Genomic DNA, 16719 nt, shown 5'->3' on the forward strand with positions numbered 1-16719 from the left:
GAAAGACCTGAGACATCTGGGTGGAATGCTGGAGAAGGAGGGATTAGAATTAGATTCTCATAATCTACGTTGGATGATCTCAGACCATCGAATCCTCTTCGTGAGAAAGGCTATAGCGGGGTGAATAGGTAGATTGGCGGCGGGGAATAATTCCAGGACTGTATATAGATCCCAATGGCCAGTGACGGACAACATGGCGGTAGGACATGGCCATGCAGTCAAAGTAGTTGATGTTCAGCTTACGAGCAATATGGCGACCCAGGAATTCCAACTGCTGTAGAGGCAAAGAAAGGAACATGATGGAGAGGAGTCTGGCCTTATCTGAGGGGAGCAGGGACCCAGAAAGATCTAGAATTTGGTTTCTCAGAGCCTAGACTTGAGGGAGATGAGTATTTAGCCCTGATTCACTATGTAATCTTGGAAAAGCCCTTTTCTTTCATCCTCTGGGTCTATTTTCTCATGTATAAAATAAGGATGGCAAGGAGATATGGGATTGTTATCAAGAAGTTTTAGGCCTCCTTGGGCTGTGAGAGGAACAGTGTGAGCTAAGAAGTCGGGAGATGGAAGCATTCTTTTCTGTTTTGTTTTGTATTTTAGATGGAGACATTCTTGTAAAAAAAAAAAAAAAAACCTTCTAGGCCCTGCCCATCCTGGAATGGCTGATGAGGGGTCATAGTCTGGGCAGTAATGGACCTACTTAAAAGAGGGACCTCCCACTGGCCCTGGTGGCTCACATTCCTAGAAAAGACCCACAGTCTCCAATTCTTATAGAAACTAGGGTCCCCACCCCCAGAGCCTGGCCAGGTTTTTCTATCCAGGAACTCAGTATATATGAAGCTGAATGAATGGCTGATATGTGTTAAACAAGTCACCGTCTGTCATGAGCACACTATGTCTCTGGGTGTGACCCTACATCTCTGACTATCCCACCCTCTTACTGTCTCTTTTCCTGTTGCCCTCTGACTCTTCCTGTCTGCCTCACCCTTGCAGGGTTAATGGAATATAAAATCTTCCCTATCCATCAATAGGCCTACATGACCACATGTGTTCTCTTTTTCCCTTGGAACAGGGGCTGTGTCCCTAGGTCTAAAGGTACACAAGTATTGCAACCACAGATGTCTTATTGCTTTGAGCTCTGGCCCAGTTCACAGCCGTGATACATCCCAAGTCACATATAGCCCACTGAAGAAGGAACTTGCCTAAAGGAAAGCTTGCTTACTAGGAGGCTTTCTTGCAGGAAGGCTTTCACACCTTTTGGTACTAAGATAATTAGGCACTGAGTCAAGAAGGTTGTGAAGCCTTCTGGCTCTGAGCCTATTAGCCAAAAGTGTATATATATTTTGAGGCAAGATTTTGCTTTGGGGCTCACTCGTGTGAAGAATGTTCACCTGAGGTCTGTGTGATTTGGCCAGATGAGACTCTGGGTATCCCTTGTTAAGGAGTGCCACCCCCACTTTGTGAACCCAAATGTTGGCACTTCCTGGTCTCGTGATTATGTACAGTTGGAGCCCTGTGTATTGGATTCTTTCTTGGATACTCACTTCTTCTACTTCTTCTACATTATCTGTATTAAAGTATGATTGTTGACCCCTTTGAAGCTGTCTTTCCTTTAGAAAAGCAGATCAAAGAAGCTGTGCTAGCAGGCCATCCTGCTTGCTAATACAATCCCCTAAATAGACTTCTCTTTCTCAGCTTGTTTCACCTTCTTACTCTCTTTGTTTGTGACCCTGACTCCTTGTCACTCCATGTGTCTCACTTAAGCACTGTCTCCTTTTCTGTTTCTCTTCCATCTCCATCTTTGTGCCTCTCCCCTTTCATTTTCTGCCTTCATTTCGCTTCCTGTCTTTTCCTCTGTTTTACTTTCTCATTCTTTCTCCATCTCTTTGTGCTCTGCTTCTTCTTCCCCTTTCTCTGTCTCTTCCTTCCTGTCACTTTTTCCTCTGTCCCTGACTGAAACTATTATAATAGTCTTTTAACTGATCCCCCTGCCTCAAAGGTATCCTATAAAATGATGCCAAATAATTTTCCTTAAGCACGGATCTCACTATGACTCCTTTACTCAATCAACTCCAGTGATTTCCTATTATATCTAGAATAAAACATAAACTCCTCTGTTTAACTATATAACCCAGCCACAACCAACTTTTCCAGCTTTATTGGACATTGCTCCCCCTCCTGCATTCTATGAATGAGCTTTCTCTTTCTCCCTATTCTTCACACATATTGATAATAATAACAATAATAAACATGTTGTTTAATATTATAATGTTAATAATTTATAATAATATATTCATAATAATATCTATAGCACTTTAAAATTTGTAAACAGCTTCGCAAATATTTTATTCTCACGACAATCCTGGGAAGTAAGTACCATTAATAACCCCAGTTCACAGATGAGGAAACTAAGGAAATACTCTATCTCCCCTCTCCAGGCCTTTGCACTGATCATCCTGAATGCCTGGAATGACTTCTTTTCTTATCTTCACTTCACAAAATCCCTTTCTTCTTTTAAAATGGCATTTTCTGAATGAAGTCACTCCTGATTGCAAATTGCTAGAACCCACTCCCCATCAAGCTACCTTGTATTTAAGGACTTTGTAATTGTTTCTATTTGTTAATTTAATATTTATGTGTTCCCATTGTCTCTCCCATTTCAAATCGGGATTATTTCATTTTTTGGTATATGTATCCCAAGCAACTAGTACAGTTCCTGTCATATAATAGGCATATGCTGACTGATTGGTTTATTGATTGACTAATTGGGTCATAAATGATTCCCATTTTAAAAATCTAATCTATGCAAGGGGTTGTCTGATGCAATGAAAACGGTTAGTGATGAGAGAGGTCAGGGGGCTGGCTGGGGAACCATGGTATAAAAAGATTAGGAGTGGTGAGTGGACATCACTGGAGGCCAGAGAGAAGAGATCAGCAGGTGAGGGGAGAAATGAGAGGAAAGTCAAGGGGCTAGGGGAGGTCAGTGAAGTTTGAAAGATGAGCCTGGGGTGAAGTCCTTACCTCATAGCGCTCTGACAGCTTAACCAGTACCAGCGGCTCCAGTTTGTAACCACAGAGGACCAATTGGAAGAAGCACCTGCCATAGGCTACAAGAAGAGGAGGGAATTTCTGAGCTGTCTTCACAGCCAGGGACTGTCCTCCTCCCTATCTCCCCCACTTAGAAGTAAAAGGGGACCCGAGACCTGTCCCCTATATTCTGCCATCCCAAACACTGTCCCCCAGCCCTCAGTGACAATCCTCGACTCACTATCCCCGTTTCCTACTTCATAACTGTGTCCTAAGTTTTTTGACTCTGTCATCAGTTTTCACATCCCTGTGGCCATCTCCATCTCCCTGGCCTTCATCCTAGGACCTTCTGGCCTCTGGCCCCCATCCCAGTTCTTTGGACATATTCTCAGATCCCTGCCCTCATCATAATGTCCTGGCCCAATTATTAGCAGCCCAGCTCTAATGATTCTCTTCCCCAGAATCCTGTCCCTGTTCTTAACTCCCTGTCTCCATTCCCAACTTCAATGCATTGTTCCCCACTTTCTGCTCCTAAGCTGAGCTCCTTTTCTCTTTTTCCAGCTCTCTAACTCTGTTCGCAGTTTCTCCAGCCCAGTTTCTCAAACCCATTCTTTGGCTCTTGGAATGTATCCTGAGCACTGTCTTTCTCTGTCCCTAATTCCATAATCCTGCCTTGAACTTGTTGTCTCCATCCCTAGGTCTCTCCAGCTGCCTGTCTGTTTGCAGTTTCTCATCTTTGTCCCTGTCTCTAATTCATTAGCCCTATACCATCCCAGTCCCCAACTTACTGTTCCTTTATTCCTAGACTCTTGTCCCTGTCCCCAAGTAGGTCCCCACCTCCCTGGTCAGATTCCTTGCTCCCACTCATATCAAATACCATCAGATCGAAGGGCAAGGCGGATGTAGATGCGGTGCAGGGGCCCTTGACAGACAGTGCGGCCCTGGATGGAGAAGTGGTACATCCCACGAGTGTGGTTCAAAACTAGGCGGCGCCTTGGCAAAGAAGAGAGTGCAAGCCATAGACCAATGCCAACCCCATAAGCAGGGAAACCCCATGTATCCTGATCGTGCACCTGTTGGCCCAAGATTGGTTATAGATGAACTCTCAAAACCTCAGAAGGCGGGGTGGAGATGGAAGGGAGCCGAAGGTGGCTGGATGTGAAAAGATAGGATGTAGGGTATAGAGAATATAGGGGGTATCAGGAAAATACAAGAGACAAAACTTCAATGTTTCAGTGTAGCTTCAGCTTCATCCATGGGGATGCTACCCATCCACATTTTCTCATCCTGTTCCGTACTTGTCTGTGTCTTCCCATTGATTCTCCCACAAAGAATCTACCAATCTGCTGGAGGCTTCCCTTTAGGTCTTTTAATATTCCATAGGAGCCAATATAGCCCTTGGTCTGGGCATCCATTATCTCCTATTCTGGCTAGGTGACTAGCCCGCCTCCTTTTCCAACCCTACAGTTCCTGGACTGATATCTTTTATGCCACTTCTTGTAAACAAGTCATATGCTGTGGCCTAATTATGCCCACTGGGCATCTCTCCGTTGCCTTGTGGTGTTCTGTGGTTTAATCTCCATACTGACATTGAAAGGATGGGTTTTGTGTCAGGGAGGAACCTGGGATCACAGGAAGTGCTGTGGGATTTACCAAATTCAATCCAGACCACTCTCCTATTCCTATTCAACTCTGAGTTCAGCTCCTAGTCTATCAGAAATTCTTGTTCAATATGTATATGCTAACGGTCCAACTCAATGTGCTAGCCATTCAACTATGTGTCATAGTTTCAATGATACACATTTCTCATCTGTTTGTTTTTTGTGTGGATTGTTATGCCGATCTCCTTTGAGTGGCTATGTATCTCCTTAAGGAGGCTCTGCAATGTTCAATGTGCGTACGGGGTGGGGGGGTCTAATGTTTTCAACAGAATGTCATTCACAAACAAGAGCATCTGGAAGACCTTACCATTTATGAAGGATGTCCTCTATGACAGCTACAAACCATTTTGGCTTGCATGTCTCCCTGTTTTATGAATCACCTGATATCAATAAACAACATCATTAAACAAGGAGGAGGAATAGTGGCTTTGGAGTCCAGGACCTCAGATACTTATTGTCTTTGTGACGATTGCCTGACTCTCCTGGGCCTGAGTTTCTTCAACTATAAAATGGGATTGACTAGATAGCTTCTGAGGTCTATTTCAGCTGTAAATAGACAATCCTATTACCTATAAGGGAATCTGATTTGGAAATTACACTGGTAGCACATCAGTAATCAGTCAGTTACAGCCGTGTGTGTGCGTGTGTGCGTGTGTGTGTGTGTGATGTTCAGTGCTTGCCATGTCTGGCACTTTATGATTCTCTTCTTGAAGAAAATGGTGTTGGTTATATAACTTCTTCATGACTTTTTGAGTTCATTGATAACAAGAACGTCAGCACTGATGTGGTTCACTACCTCCAGAAGTCTATTGACTTGATGGTCACTGGACTGAGATCATTTAGAGCACCGATAGTTAAAATTAATCCATATAGATGGCCTAAAAACTGTCATTCTTAACCCACTCTGCCCCTTTTACAGCACTCTTCCATCATCATGGTAGAAAGGGAAGGAGTCCATCCAGGATGAGGAAACACTTGGTATTTTTCTTTGGTACATGGATCGCTATGAATGGAGGATTAATCATGAGTTGGCCAAACTACTGGTAATGCATCACTATACTTGGCTATGCTGGATTTCTGAAAAACATGTACCTTCATCTGCTAGGATCACATCTGGTATCTATCAACGCATCTGTCACTATGTAGCTTGTTAGAAATCCCTTCTGCAGCAATGACCTTTAAGAACCTAAATTTGTCTCCACACCAGGATAAGGCCTCAGAGGGGAAAAAATTACAGACAATATTATTTCCAATAAAAATCAAACGGTGACTGAGAAGACATCATCAACTACTGGCTCACCTGGCTACTTTCTTAGATTTATAAAACTTCTGTGAAATGGACCATGCACATATCAAGGGTAACTTTGATAAAGATGTAAGAAACAAACAGTCAGGCTTTTAAAGAACATTTTTCCCAACAGACCATATCTTGGATCGAAAACTAATTTTGTTGTGTGTATTGTTTATGGTTTTCAAGAAAGTATTTAATTCAGTAGAACAAAGCACATTTTTAAAGGTTCTCCTCCAACCAGGTATTTCCCACACACATAATGTCAGACAAGATCCTTTGATGGACACAGCCATTGAGATAACTTTGTTCAGTGATTTTCTGATTATCATCATCAAATGAGGCATAAAATTAGAGGCATATACTGGCTAGGGCAGCTAGGTTGCACAGTGGTTAGATCACTGGGCTTAGAATCAGGAAGATCTGAGTTCAAATACAGCCTCACACACTTACTAGCTGTGTGACTCTGGGCAAGTCAGTTAACTCCTCTTTGTCTCAGTTTCCTCATCTGTAAAATGGAGACACATTGGAGAAGGAAATGGCAAACCACTCCATTATCTTTGCCAAGAAAATCCCATTGACAACATCCATCAGGTCACTAAGAGGTGGACACAACTGAATGACTGAACAACAACAAATGCTGGCAGTTGCAAGGTGTTTGATATCGTCATGGAGAATACCAGAATTCCCTAGTCTTCCAGATGAGGCAGCTGGTGGCTCAGTGGACAGAGCACTGGGCCTGGTGTCAGGAAAACCTGAGTTCAAATCCAGCCTCAGATACTTCCAAGCTATGTGACCCTGGGCAAGTCACTTAACTTCTGACTGCATGGCAAAATGGATCCACTAGATCCACTGAAGAAGGATACGGCAAATCACTCCAATATCTTTGCCAAGAAAACCCCAAATAGGGTCACAAGGGATCAGACATGACTGAAACAACTGAACAACAAGAGCCTTCCAGTTGTTCCTATTTGTAGATGTTATTGGGTCAAGAGGCTCCCCAGTTATAAACATAGCCACTCCATCGGCCTAACAATCCACAAAAGAAAAACTAAGTGGCTGAAGAATGTTTATTGCCAAGCATGACGTGTAGTTGGATGGATGACCCACAGAGTTCATCTATCAGTACACAAATCTTGAACAGGCACGGTAGAGAATAATGATTTGGACCCAGAATTAAATAGCAAGAAGAGAGTAAGTTGGGCTGCATTTGGGTAGTTGCACAATGGTCCCAACTTGATTCTTGACACAAAAACTCATCTAAGTGGGGGGCAGAGCCAAGATGGCGGCTGGAAAGCAGGGACTAGCGTGAGCTCCCCACTGAGTCCCTCCAAAAATCTATAAAAAATGGCTCTGAACCAATTCTAGAACTGCAGAACCCACAAAATAGCAGAGGGAAGCAGGGATCCAGCCCAGGACAGCCTGGATGGTCTCTGGGTGAGGTCTATCCCACATGGAGCTGGGAGTGGAGCGGAGCAGAGCCTAGCATGGGTGGCACGGACCAACTAGACCAGGAGCCAGACGCAGCGTGCCCTAGCACCCTGAATCAGTGAGCTGCAGCAGTTACCAGACTTCTCAACCCACAAACACCAAAGACAACAGAGAAAGTTAGTGGGAAAAGCTGCTAGGGACAGAGTGAAAAAAGGAGTTCGTGGTTTGGCCACCACCCTGGGGGCAGTGGAGGTGGGGCAGCTTACAGAACTACAGCTGCAGTTGCTTCCAGCACCAGGCCCTCCTGGGAAGAGGAATTAAGTGGCGGATCAGAACAGGAGGGAAGAGCCTGCTGAAGATCTAAGTCCAGTCCGGCTTGGGGGTTCTTGGGGAAGGAGGAGTGCTGGTGTGGCAGCTTGGAACATAGTTCTCTTAACTCTACAAGCAGTCATACCCTGCTGAAAAACTGAAGGGTCAAGTTAGTTGGCTAGGAAAATGCACCCAGATTCAGTCTCAGACTTTGGAATCTTTCTTCGGTGACAAAGAAGACCAAAACATACAGCCAGAAGAAGTCAACAAAGTCAAAGAGCCTACAACAAAAGCCTCCAAGAAAAACATGAACTGGTCTCAGGCCATGGAAGAGCTCAAAAAGGATTTGGAAAAATTGGGAAGAGAAATGAGAAGGATACGAGAAAACCATGAAAAACAAGTCAATGACTTGCTAAAGGAGACCCAAAAAAAAATACTGAAAAGTACACTGAAGAAAACAACACCTTAAAAAATAGACTAACTCAAATGGCAAAAGAGCTCCAAAAAGCCAATGAGGAGAAGAATGCCTTGAAAGGCAGAATTAGCCAAGTGGAAAAGGAGGTCCAAAAGACCACGGAAGAAAATACTACCTTAAAAATGAGATTGGAGCAAGTGGAAGCTAGTGACTTGATGAGAAATCAAGATATCATAAAACAGAACCAAAGGAATGAAAAAATGGAAGACAATGTCAAATATCTCATTGGAAAAACCACTGACCTGGAAAATAGATCCAGGAGGGATAATTTAAAAATTATTGGACTACCTGAAAGCCATGATCAAAAAAAGAGCCTAGATATCATCTTTCAAATCTCCTCAAACAGATCCCAAAAAGAAATCTCCTAGGAATATTGTCACCAAATTCCAGAGCTCCCACATCAAGGAGAAAATACTGCAAGCAGCCAGAAAGAAACAATTTGAGTATTGTGGAAACACAATCAGAATAATCCAAGATCTGGCAGCTTCTACATTAAGAGATCAAAGGGCTTGGAATACGATATTCTTCAGGTCAATGGAGCTAGGATTAAAACCAAGAATCATCTACCCAGCAAAACTGAGTATCATGCTCCAAGGCAAAATATGGATTTTCAATGAAATAGAGGACTTTCAAGTTTTCTCAGTGAAAAGACCAGAGCTGAATAGAAAATTTGACTTTCAAACCCAAGAATCAAGAGAAGCATGAAAAGGTAATCAAGAAAAAGAACAAGAAAAAGAAATTGCAAGGGACTTACTAAAGTTGAACTGTTTCATTTACATTCCTACATGGAAAGATGATATGATTCATGAGACCTCAGTATTAGGGTAGCTGAAGGGAATATATATATGTTTATGTATATATGTATATGTGAGTGTGTATGTATGTATATGTGTATGTGTGTATATATGTATATATATATATATATATATATATATATATATATATAGAGAGAGAGAGAGAGAGAGAGAGAGAGAGAGAGAGAGAGAGAGAGAGAGAGAGAGAGTGGGCACAGGGTGAGTTGAAGATGAAGGGAAGATATCTAAAAGAAATAAAATCAAATTAGGGGATGAAAGAGGAATATATTGAGAGAGGGAGATAGGGAGAGATAGAATGGGGTAAATTATCTCGCATAAAAGTGGCAAGAAAAAGCAGTTCTGTAGGAAGAGAAGAGAAGGCAGATGAGGGGGAATGAGTAAATCAGATTTGACCTGAGGAGGGAATACCATACATACTCAATTGGGTATCTTACCCTACAGGAAAAAAGGAGGAAGAAGATAAAAAAAAGGGGGGGATGATAGAAGGGAGGGCAGATGGGGGTGGAGGTAATCAAAAACAAACACTTTCAAAAGGGGACAGGGTCAAGGGAGAAAATTCAATAAAGGGGGATAGGAAGGAGCAAAATAAAGTTAGTGTTTCACAACATGAGTATTATGGAAGCGTTATACATAATGATACGCATGTAGCCTATGTTGAATTGCTTGACTTCTTAGGGAGGGTGGGTGGGAAGGGAAGAGGGGAGAGAATTTGGAACTCAAAGTTTTAAAAACACATGTTCAAAAGAAAAAAAAGTTTTTGCATGCAACTAGAAAATAAGATACACAGGAATGGGGTGTAGAAATTTATCTTGCCCTACAAGAAAGGAAAAGGGGATGGGAGGGGAGTGGGGTGACAGAAGGGAAGGCTGACTGGGGAGCAGGGCAACCAGAATATACGCCATCTTGGAGTGGGGGGGAGGGTAGAAATGGGGAGAAAATTTGTAATTCAAACTCTTGTGAAAATCAATGCTGAAAACTAATATATTAAATTAAAAAAACATAAAAAAAAACTCATCTAAGTGGCTCAGTGAATAAAATTTTGGGCCTGGAGTCAGGAAGACTCCTTTTCCTGAGTTCAAATTGAGCCTCAGATGCTTACCAGCTATGTGACCCTAGGCAAGTCATTTATCCTCTGTCTGCCTCAGTTTCCTCTTCTGTAAAATGGAAGCAATAACAGTATTTACCTACCAAGGTTGTCATGAGGATCAAATAAGGCAATATTTGTAAAGTGCTTTGCAAAACTTAAGGCATTATATAAAACGCTAGCTATAATTGTTATTGTTTTCTTAATTATCTTCTGGTGATTATATACAGCAATGAATCACAGAATATCACAGTTTGGGATAAATCACAATTTGTGAGTGACACAAAGGAGCACAGAGTGAATTATAATATATGGCACATCTCAGGAGGCGGTAGCATATTGCCAAAGATGACTTGACTTTGATGGCAAGAAGTGGCATAAAGTATAATGATCCAGAAAATGTAGGATTGGAAAAGGAGGTGGGCTGGCCATGGAGCCAAAATGAGGGGCAACAGATACATGGCCTGAGGGCTTCATGGGGAACAGATGGGGAGGAAATGGATGAGAATGTGGGAGCAATAGGAGGGAAGAGTCAAAAAAGGGTATAGAGACTACATAGGAAGAAGATACGGGGATTCATACCCTCTTGAAGACTCCAAGACTCAGGAGTACAATGCAGGTCAAAAAAAGCAGAATCCCCTTCCATAAGGTGTCCTGATAGTATTCTAGCACATACACTGTGGGATGAACATGTAGAGTGTTAGATCATAGCTGTCTTCTGCCCTTTCCCTACTCCAGTATTATTAATACCTCTTGTCCCCTCTTGTCATCTGAGCCCTTCCCAATGTCTCCTCTGTTTCCCACATTCTCATGTTCCAATATCCAATAGGACCCTGTTTCTCCCTCCCTCCCCTCCCTCCCCAGTGCTCCCAGCACCCTTCTTTACCATTAGTCTGCTGCCGAAAGAAGGGATAAAAAGGATTTTTCTTGAGCTTCTTGGCAAGATTGCGCTCAGTGCTGAAGCAGCCAATGTCCCATAATTCAAAGCCATTGCCCACACTGCCACTGCCAGGGATACTGATGGTCTTGGGGGACTGAAAGAGGAAGACAGGTTGTGGGGAGAATAGAGAGTCATCAGAACAGGTAGGCAATATTGGGAAAGGACTAGATCTGAGCAGTAGAGGAGAGAATGTGGTAAAGGGCAGGATAAAGACATGGAGAGAGGATGGAGGGCACAGAAAGAGGTTAAGCTTACGGGGTGAAAACAGGGATATGGAATAGAGGACAGCATCACATGGGGATGACAGGGTCATAGCAGGGAGAATGGGCTCCACAGGTAGGATGGACACTTAAAGAGAAGATGGGGGTCTCAAAGAAAGGATGAGATAATGAGGTAGATGGGATAAAAGAGAGAGCAGGGCCATTGAGAAAGGATTGGGTCAGAGTGGGCATTTTATTGGGTTCTCAGGTCTAGAACATTTCTGGACATACCTGAAAGAAAAGCCTGTTCATAGTCCCAGGTATGGGGGGGATGGAACAGCAGGAAAAGCAACCATCCAGACCAAGGGGCTGGGCGGAATAAGATGGAGAACGGGTTCTAGAAGGATAAGTTGAATTCTAAATTGTCTGAGACTTCTAGAATCACCACACCATATTCCCTGTGTAAGTTAGAACGATCTCTCTCCCTCTTATTCACAGAATGACACAGAACATCAAAATTGCAAGAGATGTCAGTAGCTACTTAATCCAACTGATACCTGAACAAAAATTCTCTCTAAAATATGCCTGATAAGTGGTCATTCAGGCTTTACACAAAGGCCTTGAGGAAGTCCACTATGTACCAGAAGCAGTCTATTATTCTACTTCCAGATAGGTGTAGTTATTAGGAATTTTTCCTTATGTTGATCCTAAAACCTGCCCATCTGCAATGTCTGCCTATATTTCTACTTCTGTCCTGTAAGGTCAAATAAAAAAAAAAACAAACTATCTAATCCCTCTTCCTCATGACAGCCTTTCAAATACTGGAAGATGTTTTTCCTGTCTCCCCCAAGTCATTTCCTGGCAGTAAACAGCAATCTCCAATTTTTTAAGAAAGAGTTAATTTCATTTATTGTAATGTTCCTCCAACTGAAAGGCCCTATCCATCACCATCTTCACATAGTTTTCCTAAAAATGAAATTTAAAATTTTCAATTAATAAGCATTTATTTTTTTCTTCCCTCCTTCCCCCCTCCAAAAAAAAAAACCCAACCCAAAATCCCTGTAACAAATATGTATACTGGTCATGTCTAAAAAAGTATGTTTCATTCTGCTTCTTAAGTCAGGAAGTGGGTAATATTTTTCATGATTATCTCACCTCCTTTACACAGCTTTTTGAAGCTCTCCAGGGACAAGAAGCTATAATTGTTAAGAAGTTTTTCTTCATATCAAACTGAAATGTATGTCTCTGCTTCAAGTTCAGTCATCTGGAGCCAAACAGTAAGTCAAACCCCTCTTTCTCCTGACACTTAATCTGATACTTAAAGGCTCCTCTCATGCCCCCTTTAGATCTTCTCTTTCCTAAGCTGACCATCACCAATTTCATCAACTAACTGCCTCCTGGTATGGCCTGCAAATCTCCTCACAGTCTTGGTCACCTACTTCTGGGTGTAGTATTTAGAACTGAGCACAATCCTACAGATATTCTCTGGCCAAGGCAAATGAATGTAACCCGAATAGGGGGTATGGGGGATTTGTCCTAGGCACCATCCCTCAATTCATGGAGCCTAAGTGAGCTTTTTGGCTGCTCCATTGTGTGGTTAATTCATAGTGAGTTTTCAATGCATTAAAACCAGCCCCACAGAATTAGAGAATCTTAGTTTTGGGAAGGACCTCAGAGGTCAACTAGTCCAACCTGTACTTGAAAACAAATTGGCTCAAAGACATTCCTGCAAGTAAGCAACAAGCCTCTGCTTGAAGATCTCTAGTGAAGAAGACTCTGCTTCCTTCAGACAGCTCATACTATATTGTGACAATTCTAGGTTCTTCCTCCAAACTCTGCCTCTCTCCAAGTTCTGCCCTTGGCTACTGATTCTGCCCTCTGGAGCCAAGGGGAATAAGGCCTCTATGGTTGTACTCTCTTCATGTAACCTAATCATGAGAAATAGCCAGTCCCATCCCTTCTTCCTCTTTTCTACACCCTCCCTTCTTTTTAACCTCTTCAAATCCTCAGAACAGACTCCCCCAGGTCCTCTCTTTTTCTAACTTTATTCCCTTGGATACCCTTTGAGGACATTAAGGATTTGGAGGGCCACTTGCTTCCTTCAACTACCATTAGAATGTTAACATATTCCCCTTCCAATTGCACAAATAAATGGATCTTTCTAAATTTCTTTTTAGTCTTATGTTTGTATTTCAAAGTTACTACTCATTTCTGGTCTTTCCATAAGAAATACCTAAAACCTCAGTTCCACTAAAAGGTTCATTTTCCCCCTGTAGGATTATACTCAGTTTTATAAGGTAAGTTATTCTTAATTGTTAGCCTATCTTTTTGCATTTTGGAATATTTCATTTCAAGATCTTTCATTTATAGTAAGAACTGCTAGGGCTTGTGTGATGATCTTCACTGTAGTTTCTTGGTACTTGAGTTGCTTCTTTCTGGATGCATGCAGTATTTTCTTTTCCTTTTTTACTTTAGAGCTCTGGATTTTGAGTATGCCATTCCTGGGACTTTCCTTGGGTGATTCCCTCTAAGAGGCAATTCCTAACTTCGTTTTGCCCTGCCATTCTCATAGAGATTTGGGCAGTTTTCATTTAAGATTTCTTGAAATATATGTCCAGGCTCTATTTTCAAAAAATTATGATTTCAAGGAATACAAATGTTTCTTTTCTCTCCTTGACCTGTTTCCAAGCTAGCTATTCTTTATATCACATATATTTGTTTGGTTATAAGCATCTGTAGATCTGACAGGTAAAATTTTCAACACTCCCCTAATTTGCTTATGATAGTACATTTTATGTCTAAATCATGTACCCATTTTGACCTTACCTCATTATACAGTGTGAGATGTTGGTTCTACCTAGTTTCTGCCAAATTGTTTTCCAGTTTTTTGGGTTTTTTTTTTTTTTGGCAGGGCAATTGGGGTTAAGTGACTTGCCCAAGGTCACACAGCTAGTACATGTGTCAAGTGTCTGAGGCCGGATTTGAACTCAGGTCCTCCTGACTCCAGGGCCAGTGCTCTACTTGCTTGCTTTCCAGTTCAGTGAGTTCTTGTCCTTGGATTTTTGGGTCATTACAAATATTTTCAGATTTTTTTTTAATGCGTTTGTTCAGTTTTGCTGATTGTTTTTTCTTTCCTCTTTTTCTTTAAAAAATATTCTGTTACATGGGATAGCTGTCTGAGTAAAGGACAGGGAGGTATAGAGGGGAAATTGAGGTTATATAAAAACAAAAGATATCAGTAAAATTTATTTAAAAATTATCACAAACCTGGAGATTCTCCCAAAAGAATGAGTAACTCTGTAACCACTACAAGCAAGGACTCAAAGGGAAAAATGGATTTTCTATAAAGACTACATGAATGCTTAGAAGAAATGAAGCAAGAGATTTTTTTTTTTAATGAAACATAAGCTTTTGGGGAAAAACCTGGAGAAGAAAAGACTTAGGGAAGACATGAGAGCTGTCTTCAAATATCTACAGAACTATTACACAGAAAATAGATTAAACATACTATATGTAACTCCAGGGTACAGAGCTAGCCACAATAGATGGATTATATAGGAGACAAATTTTGGTCTAATGTAAGGAAAAACTTCCAAACTGTACAGAAGCAGAATGAGCTGACTTGGGAGGTCATTAGTTTCCCATCACTTGAGATTTTCCCACAGAAGCCGAACATAAAGATGCTGTGGACAATTCATGTTTCAGGTAAGAATTACGCTACCTGACTTCTGAGTTCACTTCTAGTTGTTATTTCAATTATTATTGTTATTAAATTCAAAATATACTTTGAAAAAAACAAGTTTTAATGGAAATGTAAGGGGTGTGTGTGTTTACCATATTGGTTAAAGTAGCTAAAATGTCTGTACCCTTTAATCTTTCTATGGGGCCAAGAAAAACCCCGTAAACACCAAAATATTCATAAAAGTACTTTTTGTGGTAGCAAAGAATTAGAAACAAAGTAGATGCCTATAAACTAGAGAATAGCTAACAAATTGTGGTTTACCTGAAGGTAATGAAATATCATTGTGCCTTAAGAAATAATGAGCATGATGAATATAGAGAAGCATAGGACATTGTATATATTTGGGGAAAAAACTGGCAGAAGAATAAAGAAAAAGTTATAAACCTTACCCAAGAATCGAACTCCCTAAAAACTACAATAGACCAAAGAGAAATCAATGACTCCCTCAGATAGGAAGAAATATTAGAACAAAATAAAAAGACTGGAAAAAGTAGGAAAAAATTTAAGATATTTGATATAAATGAAATGGACAAAGGAGAGTTGAATATACACACACATACAGAGTTTGGTGTAGAAAGATGGCAAACTCAACAGGGATCCAAATGGGGATAGGGAGGGAGGTGGTGTTAAGAGGGAGGATAGTACCGGGGACAGAACAGTCACAAGCAAAACAAACTTCCTGAATTAAAAGGGAATTAAAAGGGTAAAAAAAAATAAAAATAAAAAAAAAGAGCCATAAACTAGAATCTAAGGGGCACCTTAGATTATCAAGTGGAACAAATTGTGGTATACAAATGTAATGAAATGACAAAAGAAACACAGTAAAGTGAGAAGTAGAACAATTTATACAAGAATGGCAAAGTTCTGGAGAAAAACAGCTTTGAAAGAATCAAGAACTCTGATGAATGTTACGACCAGCCTTGTCTCAGGAGGACCTGCAGACGAAGCATGACCGCCTCTTGGCGGAGAGGTGATAACACAAGGTGCGCACACATCTGTAGACACGATCACTGTTTGGATCCATTTTGCTTGACTTCGGTGGTTTGTTAGAAGGGCTTTTTTTTTTCCTCTTTCAGTTTTTAATGGAGGGGAAGGGGAGGTTAACAGGTGGAAAGAAGTTGTGCTCTCTACAAAAAGTACCATTGTGCCATTTTTAAAAGGCATACAAAAGAGAACAGAAAGAATTTCAGAAGGAAGCACAATATTAAACTTAACATACAGAATTTATTATACGTACTATATATATCTTAAGGGTTATGAGATGGAGATTCAGTTTCAGAAATTATCCCCTTTTCATGTTCTGCTGTAAGAAACTGATTTTGTGTGAGTGTTTAAGTTCAGGAAAAAAAAATTTTTAAAGGGGAAAGAAAAAACAGGAACTAGGGATTGAAGGACAGCAATGAAACAGTTCCTGTCCCCAAAGAGTTTATATTCTGTATCAATGAAGGGAACTTCTATTCTGGATCCAATTTTGACCAAAGAGGATTTAGCTACTGGGGGGAAATGATAGAAGACCTGGGGAGAAATGACAACCTTAGAATTTGTGATAGAGGAGCAAAGGAAAGCCCAATATAGTTGGATATATACCCTAGATCTTAGAAGAGTACAATTCAAAGGGCTCAGAGGAAGGAGAAGCAGGATTCCATGGAAGAAAAGTCTAACAACAACTAGCATTTAAAGAGTTATTTAACATTTGAAAGTACTATACCTTGCAAATACTCTACAAGGTAGGTGCTATTATGATCCCTGA

At 41.1% G+C, this 16719-nt stretch overlaps 1 protein-coding gene across 1 annotated transcript; it reads right to left on the reverse strand.

The window, feature by feature from the left end:
* Positions 1–45: 45 nt before the first annotated feature.
* On the reverse strand, positions 46–11539 carry TMEM249 (transmembrane protein 249). Its single transcript, XM_036742197.1, has 6 exons — positions 11519–11539; positions 10974–11121; positions 10670–10764; positions 3902–4097; positions 3019–3104; positions 46–274 (listed from the first exon to the last, which is right to left on the reverse strand). Exons 1-6 carry the CDS (start codon positions 11537–11539, stop codon positions 80–82), a joined length of 741 nt encoding a protein of 246 aa, XP_036598092.1. The 3' UTR covers positions 46–79.
* Between the last annotated feature and the right edge of the window lie 5180 nt (positions 11540–16719).

This window comes from Trichosurus vulpecula, chromosome 1 (genome assembly GCF_011100635.1).
Source record: "Trichosurus vulpecula isolate mTriVul1 chromosome 1, mTriVul1.pri, whole genome shotgun sequence".
Lineage (NCBI taxonomy): Eukaryota > Metazoa > Chordata > Mammalia > Diprotodontia > Phalangeridae > Trichosurus > Trichosurus vulpecula.